The 13,419-nt window shown below is 45.4% G+C and overlaps 1 protein-coding gene across 3 annotated transcripts in view; it reads right to left on the bottom strand.

The window, feature by feature from the left end:
* Positions 1-2,334: 2,334 nt before the first annotated feature.
* The window catches only part of cad (carbamoyl-phosphate synthetase 2, aspartate transcarbamylase, and dihydroorotase), a 48,425-nt gene continuing 37,340 nt past the window's right edge, over positions 2,335-13,419 (bottom strand). The window contains exons 36-44 of one of the 3 annotated variants that reach the window (XM_031901930.1): positions 7,880-7,924; positions 6,943-7,109; positions 6,106-6,180; positions 5,084-5,296; positions 4,689-4,814; positions 4,231-4,386; positions 4,028-4,129; positions 3,755-3,849; positions 2,335-3,513 (exon numbers count right to left, since the gene is read on the bottom strand). In XM_031901930.1, the coding sequence (XP_031757790.1) occupies positions 3,411-3,513; positions 3,755-3,849; positions 4,028-4,129; positions 4,231-4,386; positions 4,689-4,814; positions 5,084-5,296; positions 6,106-6,180; positions 6,943-7,109; positions 7,880-7,924 (1,082 nt within the window). In that variant the 3' untranslated portion in view covers positions 2,335-3,410. Of the gene's footprint in view, positions 3,514-3,754; positions 3,850-4,027; positions 4,130-4,230; positions 4,387-4,688; positions 4,815-5,083; positions 5,297-6,105; positions 6,181-6,942; positions 7,110-7,879; positions 7,925-13,419 lie in introns of those variants that run through there. The other 2 variants (XM_031901931.1, XM_031901932.1) reach the window with 2 other exon arrangements.

Raw genomic sequence — 13,419 nt, 5'->3', positions numbered from 1 at the left:
TGTATCTCAGTGCAGGTGAAGGGATTTCTGGGCTCTGCCAAAAGCCCACTTATTTAATTACATTTTTATCTTTTGTAGCTTCAGTGCGGGAGATCAAAGGGAAATGAGGGGCTTTTCAGTAAGAATCCAGGACTGCGGGTTGAGCTGTCAAAAGAGGGACTGTCTCCTGAAAATCGGAACAGTTCGGAGGTCCTGAGGGCAAGTCTATAGGAACTGTAATGGTTCCTGAGGGCAAGTCTATAGGAACTGTAATGGTTCCTGTGGGCAAGTCTATAGGAACTGTAATGGTTCCTGAGGGCAAGTCTATAGGAACTGTAATGGTACCTGTGGGCAAGTCTATAGGAACTGTAATGGTACCTGTGGGCAAGTCTATAGGAACTGTAATGGTTCCTGAGGGCAAGTCTATAGGAACTGTAATGGTTCCTGAGGGCAAGTCTATAGGAACTGTAATGGTTCCTGAGGGCAAGTCTATAGAGGAACTGTAATGGTTCCTGAGGGCAAGTCTATAGAGGAACTGTAATGGTTCCTGTGGGCAAGTCTATAGGAACTGTAATGGTTCCTGTGGGCAAGTCTATAGGAACTGTAATGGTTCCTGTGGGCAAGTCTATAGGAACTGTAATGGTTCCTGTGGGCAAGTCTATAGGAACTGTAATGGTTCCTGTGGGCAAGCCTATAGGAACTGTAATGGTTCCTGTGGGCAAGCCTATAGGAACTGTAATGGTTCCTGTGGGCAAGCCTATAGGAACTGTAATGGTTCCTGAGGGCAAGTCTATAGGAACTGTAATGGTTCCTGTGGGCAAGCCTATAGGAACTGTAATGGTTCCTGAGGGCAAGCCTATAGGAACTGTAATGGTTCCTGAGGGCAAGCCTATAGGAACTGTAATGGTTCCTGAGGGCAAGCCTATAGGATCTGTAATGGGTCCTGAGGGCAAGTCTATAGGAACTGTAATGGTTCCTGTGGGCAAGTCTATAGGAACTGTAATGGTTCCTGTGGGCAAGTCTATAGGAACTGTAATGGTTCCTGTGGGCAAGTCTATAGGAACTGTAATGGTTCCTGTGGGCAAGTCTATAGGAACTGTAATGGTACCTGTGGGCAAGTCTATAGGAACTGTAATGGTTCCTGTGGGCAAGTCTATAGGAACTGTAATGGTACCTGTGGGCAAGTCTATAGGAACTGTAATGGTTCCTGTGGGCAAGTCTATAGGAACTGTAATGGTTCCTGAGGGCAAGTCTATAGGAACTGTAATGGTTCCTGTGGGCAAGTCTATAGGAACTGTAATGGTACCTGTGGGCAAGTCTATAGGAACTGTAATGGTACCTGTGGGCAAGTCTATAGGAACTGTAATGGTTCCTGTGGGCAAGTCTATAGGAACTGTAATGGTACCTGTGGGCAAGTCTATAGGAACTGTAATGGTTCCTGTGGGCAAGTCTATAGGAACTGTAATGGTTCCTGAGGGCAAGTCTATAGGAACTGTAATGGTACCTGAGGGCAAGCCTATAGGAACTGTAATGGTACCTGAGGGCAAGCCTATAGGAACTGTAATGGTACCTGAGGGCAAGCCTATAGGAACTGTAATGGTACCTGAGGGCAAGCCTATAGGAACTGTAATGGAACTAGAGGGCAAGTCTATAGGAACTGTAATGGTTCCTGAGGGCAAGCCTATAGGAACTGTAATGGTTCCTGAGGGCAAGCCTATAGGAACTGTAATGGTTCCTGAGGGCAAGCCTATAGGAACTGTAATGGAACTAGAGGGCAAGTCTATAGGAACTGTAATGGTTCCTGAGGGCAAGCCTATAGGAACTGTAATGGTTCCTGAGGGCAAGCCTATAGGAACTGTAATGGTTCCTGCGGGCAAGTCTAAAGAGGAACTGTAATGGTTCCTGCGGGCAAGTCTATAGAGGAACTGTAATGGTTCCTGCGGGCAAGTCTATAGAGGAACTGTAATGGTTCCTGTGGGCAAGTCTATAGAGGAACTGTAATGGTTCCTGTGGGCAAGTCTATAGAGGAACTGTAATGGTTCCTGTGGGAAAGTCTATAGAGGAACTGTAACGTTACCACCGGGCGCCTGCAGGCAAGTCTATACAGGATCCATAATGGTATTGGGCACCTCCAGCCAAGTCTATAGAGGAGCTGTAACGGAACATGGAGCCTGCGTGGTCATGGCAGCACAGGATCTGTATTGGAACGGTGCCTGCAGCCCAGGCTGGGTACAGAAAGGACCTCCTCCCAGTTGGCCACATACAGTTTCATAGAGCCAAACAGAGAGCTTGACCTTTGAGTTTTGTGCCCTGTGGCGAGTACGGCTGCGAGAGAAACGTGCAAACCAGACTGAATTTCATCATTTACCTCTCATTTTATTAAGAAACAGAACAAAAAACTGTTGCAATTCATTCACCGTAACAATATAAAACCCAACAACCCAGAACCCCCTTCATCGTCTCTTCATCCTGTTTCCCAATTACAGCAGCAAGCTAAACCGAAGCTTTGATTAAAGTCTAGAGTCCCTACAACACTGGCAGTTACATAGCAGCTACTCCTGCAACACAGAAATCCCGAAGGCCTCGGCTCGTGTCCTGCAGGAGTCATTTCTCAGCACAAATGCTCAAAGCAGAAGAAGATTAGTGGGAAGAAAGTGCCTTTCTTGGCTCCACCAAGTGAAAATGCCAGTTCTACACAATAGCAAGTCACCATCAAAGCTCCTTGTGTGTGGTGTACACATTAAACTGAGGCTGCATCACCCTAAAGGGTCATGGAAGCTATGTTGGTACCTAGCAAACCAAGTGGAAGTTGTGCTGCTTAGTAAAAGTGCCCCATATACTGTGCAGTCTATTAGACCATCTGGCTGTAACCCATGAAATAAGACTGGAGTGGTTAATGGACATAGGCCTAGAGATGCTGTTCTTACCACAGACCTGCTGGACAGAGGCCAACAACACTAGACTGCAGGGAATGTATCAACAAGCTGATACAGAAATTGATACGAACAGCGCTCTAGAATTAGTGGAGCTACCGGCGCCCACGTGCACTTGTGCTTTACTGCTCGGTGGGTATCTGAAGGGGAATGTTTGAATGATACACGGCTGAGCTTAGCAACTTATTCTACCTTTACTACTGCAGATAGCCTTTGAGCTAAAGCACAGTTGAAAACTGGGTGACATTGAAGCCATACGACACTCCTAAGATTAAGCAGTGCCCTACAGGACTCATACAGATACTGTCATGTTAATAGTGACACTGAATTGATTCTTCCCCATCAGGGTCACTGGTGTTGCTAGTTTTTCCACTGGACAGTCACCAGACTAAGTTCAGGGGTATCGGTTTGGTCCTCTTTCAGTTACTCAGGTTGTTGCTATTGCTCAGCATTAGAAGGTCGAAGGGTAAGAGCTATACTTGGTGGAGATGACGGCAACTAGTATTTTCCCAAAACCGTTGCTAGCAGAGCCATGCGGATATACATGCCATTCTCAGCCTGGCGAAAGTAAGCTGCCCGAGGGTCGGAATCCACTTCAAAGCTGTAAATCAGAAAGGTTGTGTGAATTAAAAGAAATACGAAAGAGGAGAAGAAATCACCAGACAGGCACTTGGAAGCAAGGGCCTAAATATGGTATGAATATTACTAGAACAACTAGGTCAAGTAGTGGCCCACCATAGAAGGTAGGTATTCTTGAAAAACGGTCCCTGAATAAATGGAAATGGGCGACCAGAGCAGAGAAAGAAAAATGCATTATAGTCATAATCCTCCCCCAGGACTACCTGATCTCATTCACACGAGGCATCGGATGCATTACCACCATTTTCTTCTTGGCCCTGGTCATGATGTGCGGCGTCAGGATAAACTGGCCAAAGCACTGTGGGGAAAGAACCACCAAAATAGTTTAGAATGGCAACCTGGATTTTCAACAATAAGGCAAGTGACACTCCTGCATTTTCAAACTACAACTCCAGGCCTCTGATCACCATCTTAAGGGGGCTGTGAGTTGCAGTTTAGTGCCATCTGAAGTGCCACGCCTGGGATAGCGGACTCACAGCATTGTATTCGTCAGTAGAATTAAATCTCTCCTTTTGTATTCGGGTCATATACAACACATCTGTATCTGGCAGAGCCTCTTCAATGCTCTCAAACTCTTCCTAAAGAAAAGAAATGGCCAACAAAGGTTAGTGATCGAATGGCAGAGGGGCATGTCCCTGACAGAAAGGTTTCCCTGTCGTTGTTATGTGACAATGCCCACCTGCTTAATGCCCTTGGAGGCTACAAAGTGTATGATGTTGGAGGGCATACGGAGGCTGCGGGGAGTCACGTATCTCAAGGTCACACGGTACTGTGTTAAGAGGCAGGCGAGGGAATGAACTGTCCGGCCATGTTTCAGATCTCCCACCATCGTTATCTAGACACAAGAGAAACAAGCGATAGCACAAGGCACGGTCTCCCCAACACCACTGGCCCAAAGTCATCTGCTTTCACATAAACTTCATTCGTATAATAAACCACAACGCAAATCTCTTATTCAGAAAGCAGTTTTCTATTTGTTTGGCTTGTATTTCCCTCACCAGTTGATTATTCAATTTGTGTACCAGTTCAGCCTTCGGTAGTTTGTTGTGGCAAGAAATAATAGCACCATGAGGTTGGTGGGCAGCGTTGTTTTTTTGTTTTTTATAGGTGAATGAAGTCAATATCAGTGACACTTACTATCATTCCATTGACTGTGCCCAGCTCTTCACGGATTGTGAAAATGTCCAGTAGGGCCTGAGTGGGGTGCTCGCCGACGCCATCCCCAGCATTTATCACAGGCTTCCGGCAGTGCTTGGCAGCAAGCTGAGGAGTACAAGGGAGTCAGATGTGGACCTCAGGGGTCTTTCCCAGAACTTTTCAGATAGCACCCCAAGGCCTTGCTAAGTGTTCTACTCATTAGTCTAGCTATTCTCGGGCAAGCAAGTTACAACATCGACAATCATGGCATCATTGTAATGGTTCAAATCGATATTAAATGAAACCCATAAGCAATCAGCAATGACTCTTGTGTTACAGAAGTTACAATGGGAGCAGGACTGGGAACGCATATGTAGCAACTACAGATTTCTTACCTCCACAGCTCCAGGCTCTGGGTGTCTCACCACAAGGACATCCGAATAGCAGCTCATTGTCTGAACAGAGTCGGTGAGGGACTCTCCTTTTTGAGAAGAGGAGGTTGTCTCACAGAAACTGAGCACAGAGCCCCCAAGGCGTTGCATAGCTGCAGCAAAAGAGCTGCTTGTCCGTGTGCTTGCCTCAAAAAACATGGAGGCCATCACCTTGCCCTGGAGAAGGAAAGAGCAATGTTAAGTGTACAGGAGGGTCGGCACAGTAGGCCACACAAAGTGGTTAAATTGAAAGGTTACAACTTTACACTAAAAATTATTTATATATCCTTCCACCAAAGCACCTAATTACTTACAATGAATAAGAGGCAGATTAGTGTCAGGGGTCTTTAAGCATTTTAGGCCTCCCACCTGCAATGGTACTTACTCTGCCCAAGCAGCAGCGCATTATTATTGAGCAGGTAATGAAGAAACTCCTTCCCTGCTCTGTGCAACTGCATCTGCACTTTCTACTGCACTAGTCCAACATGGAATCATAACCCTTATGCATGTAAACTATAAATGCCTAGAAAATGTCCTAGATAAAGCTTTAAGTGTTAGGGAGTCAGATGCCATCTATACCCCGTTTAGCGGGCACATATCAAAGACACTGGCTTCTCCGCACATTTCTGCCAGAAAGATCATGTTTTCCATTTCAAGAACCCAGTCCAGGAAGGGTCCCCTCTTTTGTATCAAGGTCCAATCTACCACAAAATTCCTTCTAAGGCTCTGGAGATAATCTAAAGAGCAGCTATATAGATGTTTTGGTCTCTGCAGAAGTGGCATTGGGTAGGGAGGCACTGGAACATTTGCTGTTCCCTTCTTCTGATCAGGGATATTTGGAAACCCAATTCCACCCTTCCACTAGAATCGATGCATTTTGCCACCGCCTCACCTTGTCTTTGTCTCCTGTACTTGGTGCTTTACACCTTTTCTCAAACATCTCTTTCTCGTTTCAGTGATATCACAGACTCACGAGCCCATCTTACCTTTAGGATATCAAGGTTCCTCTCCTTCTGCACCAGCATGCGCAGCGTGTGCGCCACGTTGAACAGATGCGACATCTGCAATGGGACAGAGAGGAGAGGATGTTCTTACTGTGATGGAATAGCCAGTTGGAAAGGAGGCCTCCGGAGAAAATCCCTTCCTTAAATATGAATTACAGCTAAAATAAGACCAGCAAAAAGCAAACCACTTCTTGTAGGCAAAAGATCTATAAGGAAAATACACTTAGGGGCTGATTTGTCAAAGTACGACAGGTTCGAAATACAAAAAAAAAAATGATATTTTTTCATACTTTCTCGTACATTTGCGCAACTTTTTCGTACTTTGCTACAAAATTTGTGCAACAAAATCGTATTGTTGTGCCGAGTAGAAAAGTTTCGGATTCATTAAAGCATCGGTATCGTGACTTTCCTTGAGCCAGGTTGGAGCTGCAGAGTGCCATTGACTCCTATGGAAGGCTTCCAAAATCATGCACAGAAGGATCAAAGTCAGAACGGTTTTCCCGCCATTTACAATTGTTCGGATCCGAAAATTTTGTCACTTTTGGATCGCCAATACGATATTATCGTGACTAATACGATAAGCATTTTCGTGATATTTGCGATCATCAGAAATTATCAAATTCGAATTTTATCCATTTCAGGATTCAAACTCGTACTTTGATGAATGTGCCCCTTATTGTAAGGTTCTATTACTCAGTAAAGTGCGGCCATGTTTTATAATTCACTTATCAGCAACATTTACTAAGGTCCTACAAGGCTCTCTGAATCAGAGAGGGAACTTTGGCAACTTGTGACAATCTCTTCCCATCAGAGGCTCACCTGGTCTTTGCTGAACTGTTTAACCGTCAGGATGTGTTGGCCAATCAACGGGTGCAACAGGGGTGAGGTCTGCACGTGGGGGGCACTTTGCATGGACGTACTCTGGGGAGACATAATCCTGGGGATGGGAGGAGGGTGGGAATAGCCATCCTGAATGGGTACCAGCTCTAAAATTAAAAAAAGAGGAAAATATATTCAAAAATACTGTGCCCAATGCCCACTACCCCCTTCTATACATCACACACAGCTGATGAATCTACTATCAACATTCACCCCATGGCTCAAACATTTCCAAAGTAACCCTCCCTGAGTCTAAGTCTCCTTTTAACGATAACATTTTTGAGTAGCTGCACGCAAATCAAGAACACTCTGTGCAAGAAGGGGCATTGTAGCCTTGCCCCCAAAGCAAAAAGCAGAATGATTGACAGACAGTTGGGTACGAGCACAGATTCAGACACGGTCTATGACCTCGTAAAATACCCTCAGCTTTTTGGCTCTTTGGGAGGTCTGAATCCAAGACATCAGCAAGCGCAGGCGAAAAGTGACTATGGAGCGAGATGCGGCACACTAACAGACTATTACGGCCAGGGCAGCATGCCTATCCAGCCCAGCCCATACGTGTGTACGTTGGAGTAAGTCAGCAGATAAGAATAAGGAATTGAAGTAAAGCATGGCATGGGAATGAGAAGTTTCTGTTAAATGATGATGCAGAGACCTTCCATCCCTTACTCAGATGAACGAAAGGAATTAGAGACTCAGAACTTGCATAAAGCGTAACCCTACCAATGCAGGACACCCACACACAGCCGGCCACAAACACTTTGGGATCCAACACCACAAGCTCTCCAGACAGGGGGACACCTAACTACATGAGTGGGATGAGGTGATTCTTGCATCCACACTCCCCCCAAGGAATGCTGGTAAGAAATATAATAACCTGGCTCCACGGGTCTCTTGGGTGCCTTCTCTTTCTGCTCCTCAGCTGCTGGCACAGAGACAAAGTGTGCAAACTGGTCAGTGAAGGAACACCACCTGAAACTCACGTTTCTCAGTTAAACTCAAGCATACAACATGGACAACATAATCCCATTCACATCAATTTGCTCACACACACAAATACACAACTGCGAACAATTATAGGCACACACCCATCCACCGCTTTGCACACAAGACAATATAGGGAGCACATATGGCCCATACGCCCCATCACAAACTGTATGAGTCACATGGTAGCACACTCCTCCCAACTAGTCACATGGCAGCAATTACTCCTCCCAACTAGTCACATGGCAGCACACACTCCTCCCAACTAGTCACATGGCAAAATGCGCTCCTCCTAACTAGTCACATGACAGAATGTGCTTCTCCCAACTAGTCACATGGAAGCAAGCACTCCTCCCAACTACAGTCACATGGTAACACACACTCCTCCCAACTACAGTCACATGGTAGCACATGCTCCTCCCAACTAGTCACATGGTAGCACCCACTCCTACCTAATATAATCACATGGAAACTCAAACATCACAAGTGCACTCCCACTCTCTCGGGAAACACCCCGCACGGCCTTCTCATGATGTCACACTGCGAGTGTTGGCATGGAAAACCCCAACTGTAATGGAAGCGGATTGACATGCATGGCCCCAACAAACACATTTGTGTTTCTCCTGCTCTGCAGAGGAGCATTTGCCAAGCTCATCCAGTCTGATCTCTGCAGATTCAATCTGATGGGCAAGTGCAAGAAAGGACCCACTGAAGCAAATAGTACCAGCGCCATGTGCTGACTAGAACCCTGGCAGAAAGGTACTGCCAAGTCTCACCATAATAGTTACCTGGTTTAGTGGCAGTGACACACTCTGGAATACGGCAGTTGCCAATTGGCCACTAATGCTTTGCACCTGATGCCAACGAGCTGCCACTGATGCCACGTGCACAAGATTCTAGCACAGAAGTAGCAGTTCGTCAAAAGCACCACACGGAAAATGCTGCACACTGCTACAATACCGTATTCACAATAATGAGGCTGCACACATAGTGTATAAGCCCCATGGTGCTCTGATAAATGGTAGAACCACAGCTTTTCCAGCAGTGAAACATTCTGCAGGATCCTAATTGTTCAGTCAGACTGTAGTTTCTCACAATTGAATATACAAACGATTCAGATTCAGCTCAGGTTTTGGCTAAGTCTTTCGTGAAGGATTCGGTTTTCATCCAAATCCAAAAATGATGTATCTGGTAAATTCCTAATCCTCTACTTAATCTAGGAGTCAAAATTGTGTCTTGGCCACTATTTTACCCGCAGGTCCAAGAACAACCTATTTCACTTATACTGAATGCTAATAAATTCTCAATCCTCATTACGTATTTGGGATTCTCTATAATCTCCCTCGACTGCGAGACATTCCCAGTTTAGCAGCCCCCTAACCTCGTCCACCAGCAGGCACCTATATCGTGCCCTTGTTTTGTGCCATGTTAAAGCCATAGAAACTGCTTTCCAAAGAGACTGGCTGCATAGAGGAGAGGGCAATAAGCAGGAAACGTGGCAGAATCAGTGTAGCGCAGAACTATACCTGGGTCCAGGAATTGTGCTGGGGGCCCGGAGTGGGCGAACTCTGCAAAAACAGATATACAACACCTTCAACTACTTGCTACCACCGTGGCCTCATTCTGACAGAGCTTGGCAAATTGTGAGCCCCAGACATATCAGTCACATGAATGATGGAACAGTAGGGCTGAAGGTCACAAAGAAAATGATCATTGGTGTATGTTATAAACCACCCCGTATAGATGAGGGGGATGAGGCCCAGCTATTGTTGCAAATGGAGGAGGCTTCAAAACTGGGTCAAGTTGTTGTTATGGGGGACTTTAATTATCCGGACATTGACTGGAGTAATGGGGGGGCTAAGTCAGAAAAAGCTAGTAGGTTTGTAAATATGCTAAATGGCAACTTTTTATTTCAGGCAGTTCAAGAACCCACTAGGAATGACGCTATTTTGGACCTGGTGATTTCTAATAATAATGAACTTATCTCTAACATTTGTGTGGGGGGTGAGCATTTGGGGAACAGTGATCACAACATGGTCTCCTTTGAGATAATGCTGCAGAGACAGCGCTATAAGGGAGTAACTAAAACACTCAATTTTAGACGTGCAGACTTTGCCAGTATAAGGGCATCTCTGCAATGTGGCAGCTGGGAAAGGCTTCTCATGGGGTTAGACACAGAAGGAAAATGGAACATCTTTAAAACATTGCTTTGTAGGTATACACAACAGTATATCCCCCTAGTAAGCAAGGAGAGGCATCGCAAAGCAAAACCTTTATGGCTGAATAAAAGTGTTATTGTCGAGGTTGGTAAGAAAAAACGTGCTTTTAGGGCATTCAAGTTAGCTGGGGCAGCTGGGGCTTTCATCAGGTACAGGGGGGCAAATAAAGCAGCAAAAAAGCTATCAGGCAGCTAAAATAGAGATGGAAAGGGATATTGCAGCTAGGAGTAAAAAGAATCCAAAATTATTTTTTAATTATGTGAATAGTAAAAAAATGAAGCAAGAAGGGGTGGGAACTTTATTATCACGGGGGGGTACGTTGGTTGATGAAAACGGGGAAAAAGCTGAAATTTTGAACTCTTATTTTTCATCTGTCTATACATCTGAGGAGCCAGATAATGAAGGCTTCCCTTGTAATATGCCCAGTGCTAGTAATTTAGCTACTGACGCGTGGGTCACTCGGGAGGAAATTCAAAAGAGACTTGAACATGTAAAGGTAAACAAAGGTCCAGGGCCGGATGGGATTCATCCCAGGGTATTAAATGAGCTGAGCGCTGTGATTGCCAAACCTCTTCACATAATTTTTCAGGATTCATTGGGGTCTGGCATGGTGCCAAGAGACTGGCGGATTGCTAATGTGGTGCCGTTATTTAAACAGGGATCCCGTTCTCAGCCTGAAAACTATAGGCCTGTTAGTCTGACATCAGTAGTAGGAAAGCTTCTGGAAGGGGTAATAAGGGATAGGGTACTTGAATACATTGCAGTTCACAATACTATTAGTTTGTGCCGCATGGGTTTATGCGTAACAGATCTTGCCAGACTAATTTAGTTGCCTTTTATGAGGAGGTGAGTAGGAACCTTGATGCTGGAATGGCAGTTGATGTCATCTACTTGGACTTTGCTAAAGCGTTTGATACAGTACCTCACAGAAGGTTAATCATCAAATTAAGGAATATTGGCCTAGAACATAATATTTGTAATTGGATAGAGAACTGGCTGAAGGATAGAGTACAAAGAGTGGGGGGAAATGGAACATTTTCTAATTGGGCCAGTGTGGTTAGTGGGTACCGCAGGGGTCAGTCCTTGGGCCTTTGCTGTTTAACTTGTTTATTAATGACCTGGAGGGGGGCATAGACAGTACTGTTTCTATTTTTGCTGATGACACTAAATTGTGCAAAACTATAAGTTCCATGCAGGATGTGCCGCTTTGCAGAGCGATTTGACAAAATTAGATAACTGGGCAGCAAACTGGAAAATGAGGTTCAATGTTGATAAGTGCAAAGTTCTGCCCTTTGGTAGAAATAATATAAACGCAAACTATCTACTGAATGGGAGTGTGTTGGGGGGATCCTTAATGGAGAAGGATCTAGGGGTTTTTGTTGATAACAAGTTGTCTAATGCCAGGCAGTGTCATTCTGTGGCTACTAAAGCAAATAAAGTGCTGTCTTGTATAAACAGGGCATTGACTCAAGGGATGAGAACATAATTTTGCCCCTTTATAGGTCCCTGGTAAGGCCTCACCTTGAGTATGGGGGGCAGTAACAGTGAGTATGGGGGGGCAGTAACAGTGAGTATGGGGGGCAGTAACAGTGAGTATGGGGGGCAGTTACAGTGAGTATGGGGGGCAGTAACAGTGAGTATGCAGTGCAGTTTTGGGCTCCAGTCCTTAAGAAGGATATTAATGAGCTGGAGAGAGTGCAGAGACTGCAACTAAACTGGTTAAGGGGATGGAAGGGTTAAACTATGAGGTGAGACTGTCAGGGTTGGGGTTGTTTTCTCTGGAAAAGAGGCGCTTGCGAGGGGACATGATTACTCTGTACAAGTACATTAGGGGGGATTATAGGCAGTTGGGGGGGGGGTTCTTTTTTCCCATAAAAACAATCAGTGCACCAGAGGTCACCCCTTTAGATTAGAGGAAAGGAGTTTCCATTTGAAGCAGCGTAGGGGGTTCCTCACGGTGAGGGCAGTGAGGGGGTTGGGGAATGCCCTTCCTAGTGATGGGGTAATGGCAGATTCTGTTAATGCCTATAAGAGGGGCCTGGATGAGTTCTTGATCAAGCAGAATACCCAAGGCTATTGTGATACTAATACCTACAGTTAGTACTAGTGGGTGTATATATAGTTTATGTATGTGAGTGTATAGATTGGTAGGTGTGGTTTAGGTGTGCTGGGTTTACTTGGATGGGTTGAACTTGATGGACACAGGTCTTTTTTCAACCCTATGTAACTATGTAACTAACTATGTAACTATGGAAACCATGTGGCCCAGCAACGCTTAACGCCACCCAGTGGCACAGCCAAGATTTTACTAACCCCTCACTTTCCACCAGAATCAACTGAAATACTATACACTGATGCACATGAATGGCTCAGAGAATGATGGTTGGTTGCAGATGGATTAATCTACTAGCGAGTGACCCACATCTTGCCTGTACTACACTGAGTGTGTGAATGGCTGCCAGAGGGAGCTACAGTCCCCTTATTATATCTACAAATAAGTTATATCTGGATAGTAATTCCAGCCTGCAAACCATTCCCAATGTGCACGTCCTGCTGCCTTCAGATTGCCACTAGCCACAAACAGACCACCAATTTCAGAGTCTGGCACCTGGGGTTGGTTTTAGGCCTGACCGGCAACATAGATCAAAGGCAAACAGAGCATCTATGGAAATGGCCAATAAATCTGTTACAAGGCATATTGCTTATTATGGCCAGCAAGGGCTAAAGCTGGACCCGAACTTACTGCATGCTACAAGCCATTAAATCTCATCAGTCCTTGATTGGCGATGTGCTAATTAGCATTCCGTGATTGAGCACAAACACAAGGCCATTAACATAGCGCGTCCAGGATTGACCTGAGTGCTAGGGAAAGGGTGGCGTTTTTGGACTCTGCTACCGTTTGCGGTGTTGGGTAACTGGGCTCTAAATGCATCTGTGGCAGTGCCACCGAGTATGATGGCATCCTGCCAAGGGGCACATCATGTGTTCATTCCTTTGCCCGGCACATCAGTTGGTGGTGCATTCACTACAGTGCAGCTTATGGTGCTCCATGGACTAATGCAAAACAATGGATCCAGGCATTTCTCACAAGGGTTCTTATACACAAGCACAAGTTCACATTTATGAACCTGCTCATGAAATAGGGCTCCCGCTGGGCAAGCCAACAAGGCGATTGGGGGACACGGACAACAGACAGCAAAGAATAAGCACAGCT

This window comes from Xenopus tropicalis, chromosome 5 (genome assembly GCF_000004195.4).
Source record: "Xenopus tropicalis strain Nigerian chromosome 5, UCB_Xtro_10.0, whole genome shotgun sequence".
NCBI classification, from domain to species: Eukaryota; Metazoa; Chordata; class Amphibia; order Anura; family Pipidae; genus Xenopus; species Xenopus tropicalis.
This window is presented reverse-complemented; position numbering and strand designations above follow the sequence as displayed.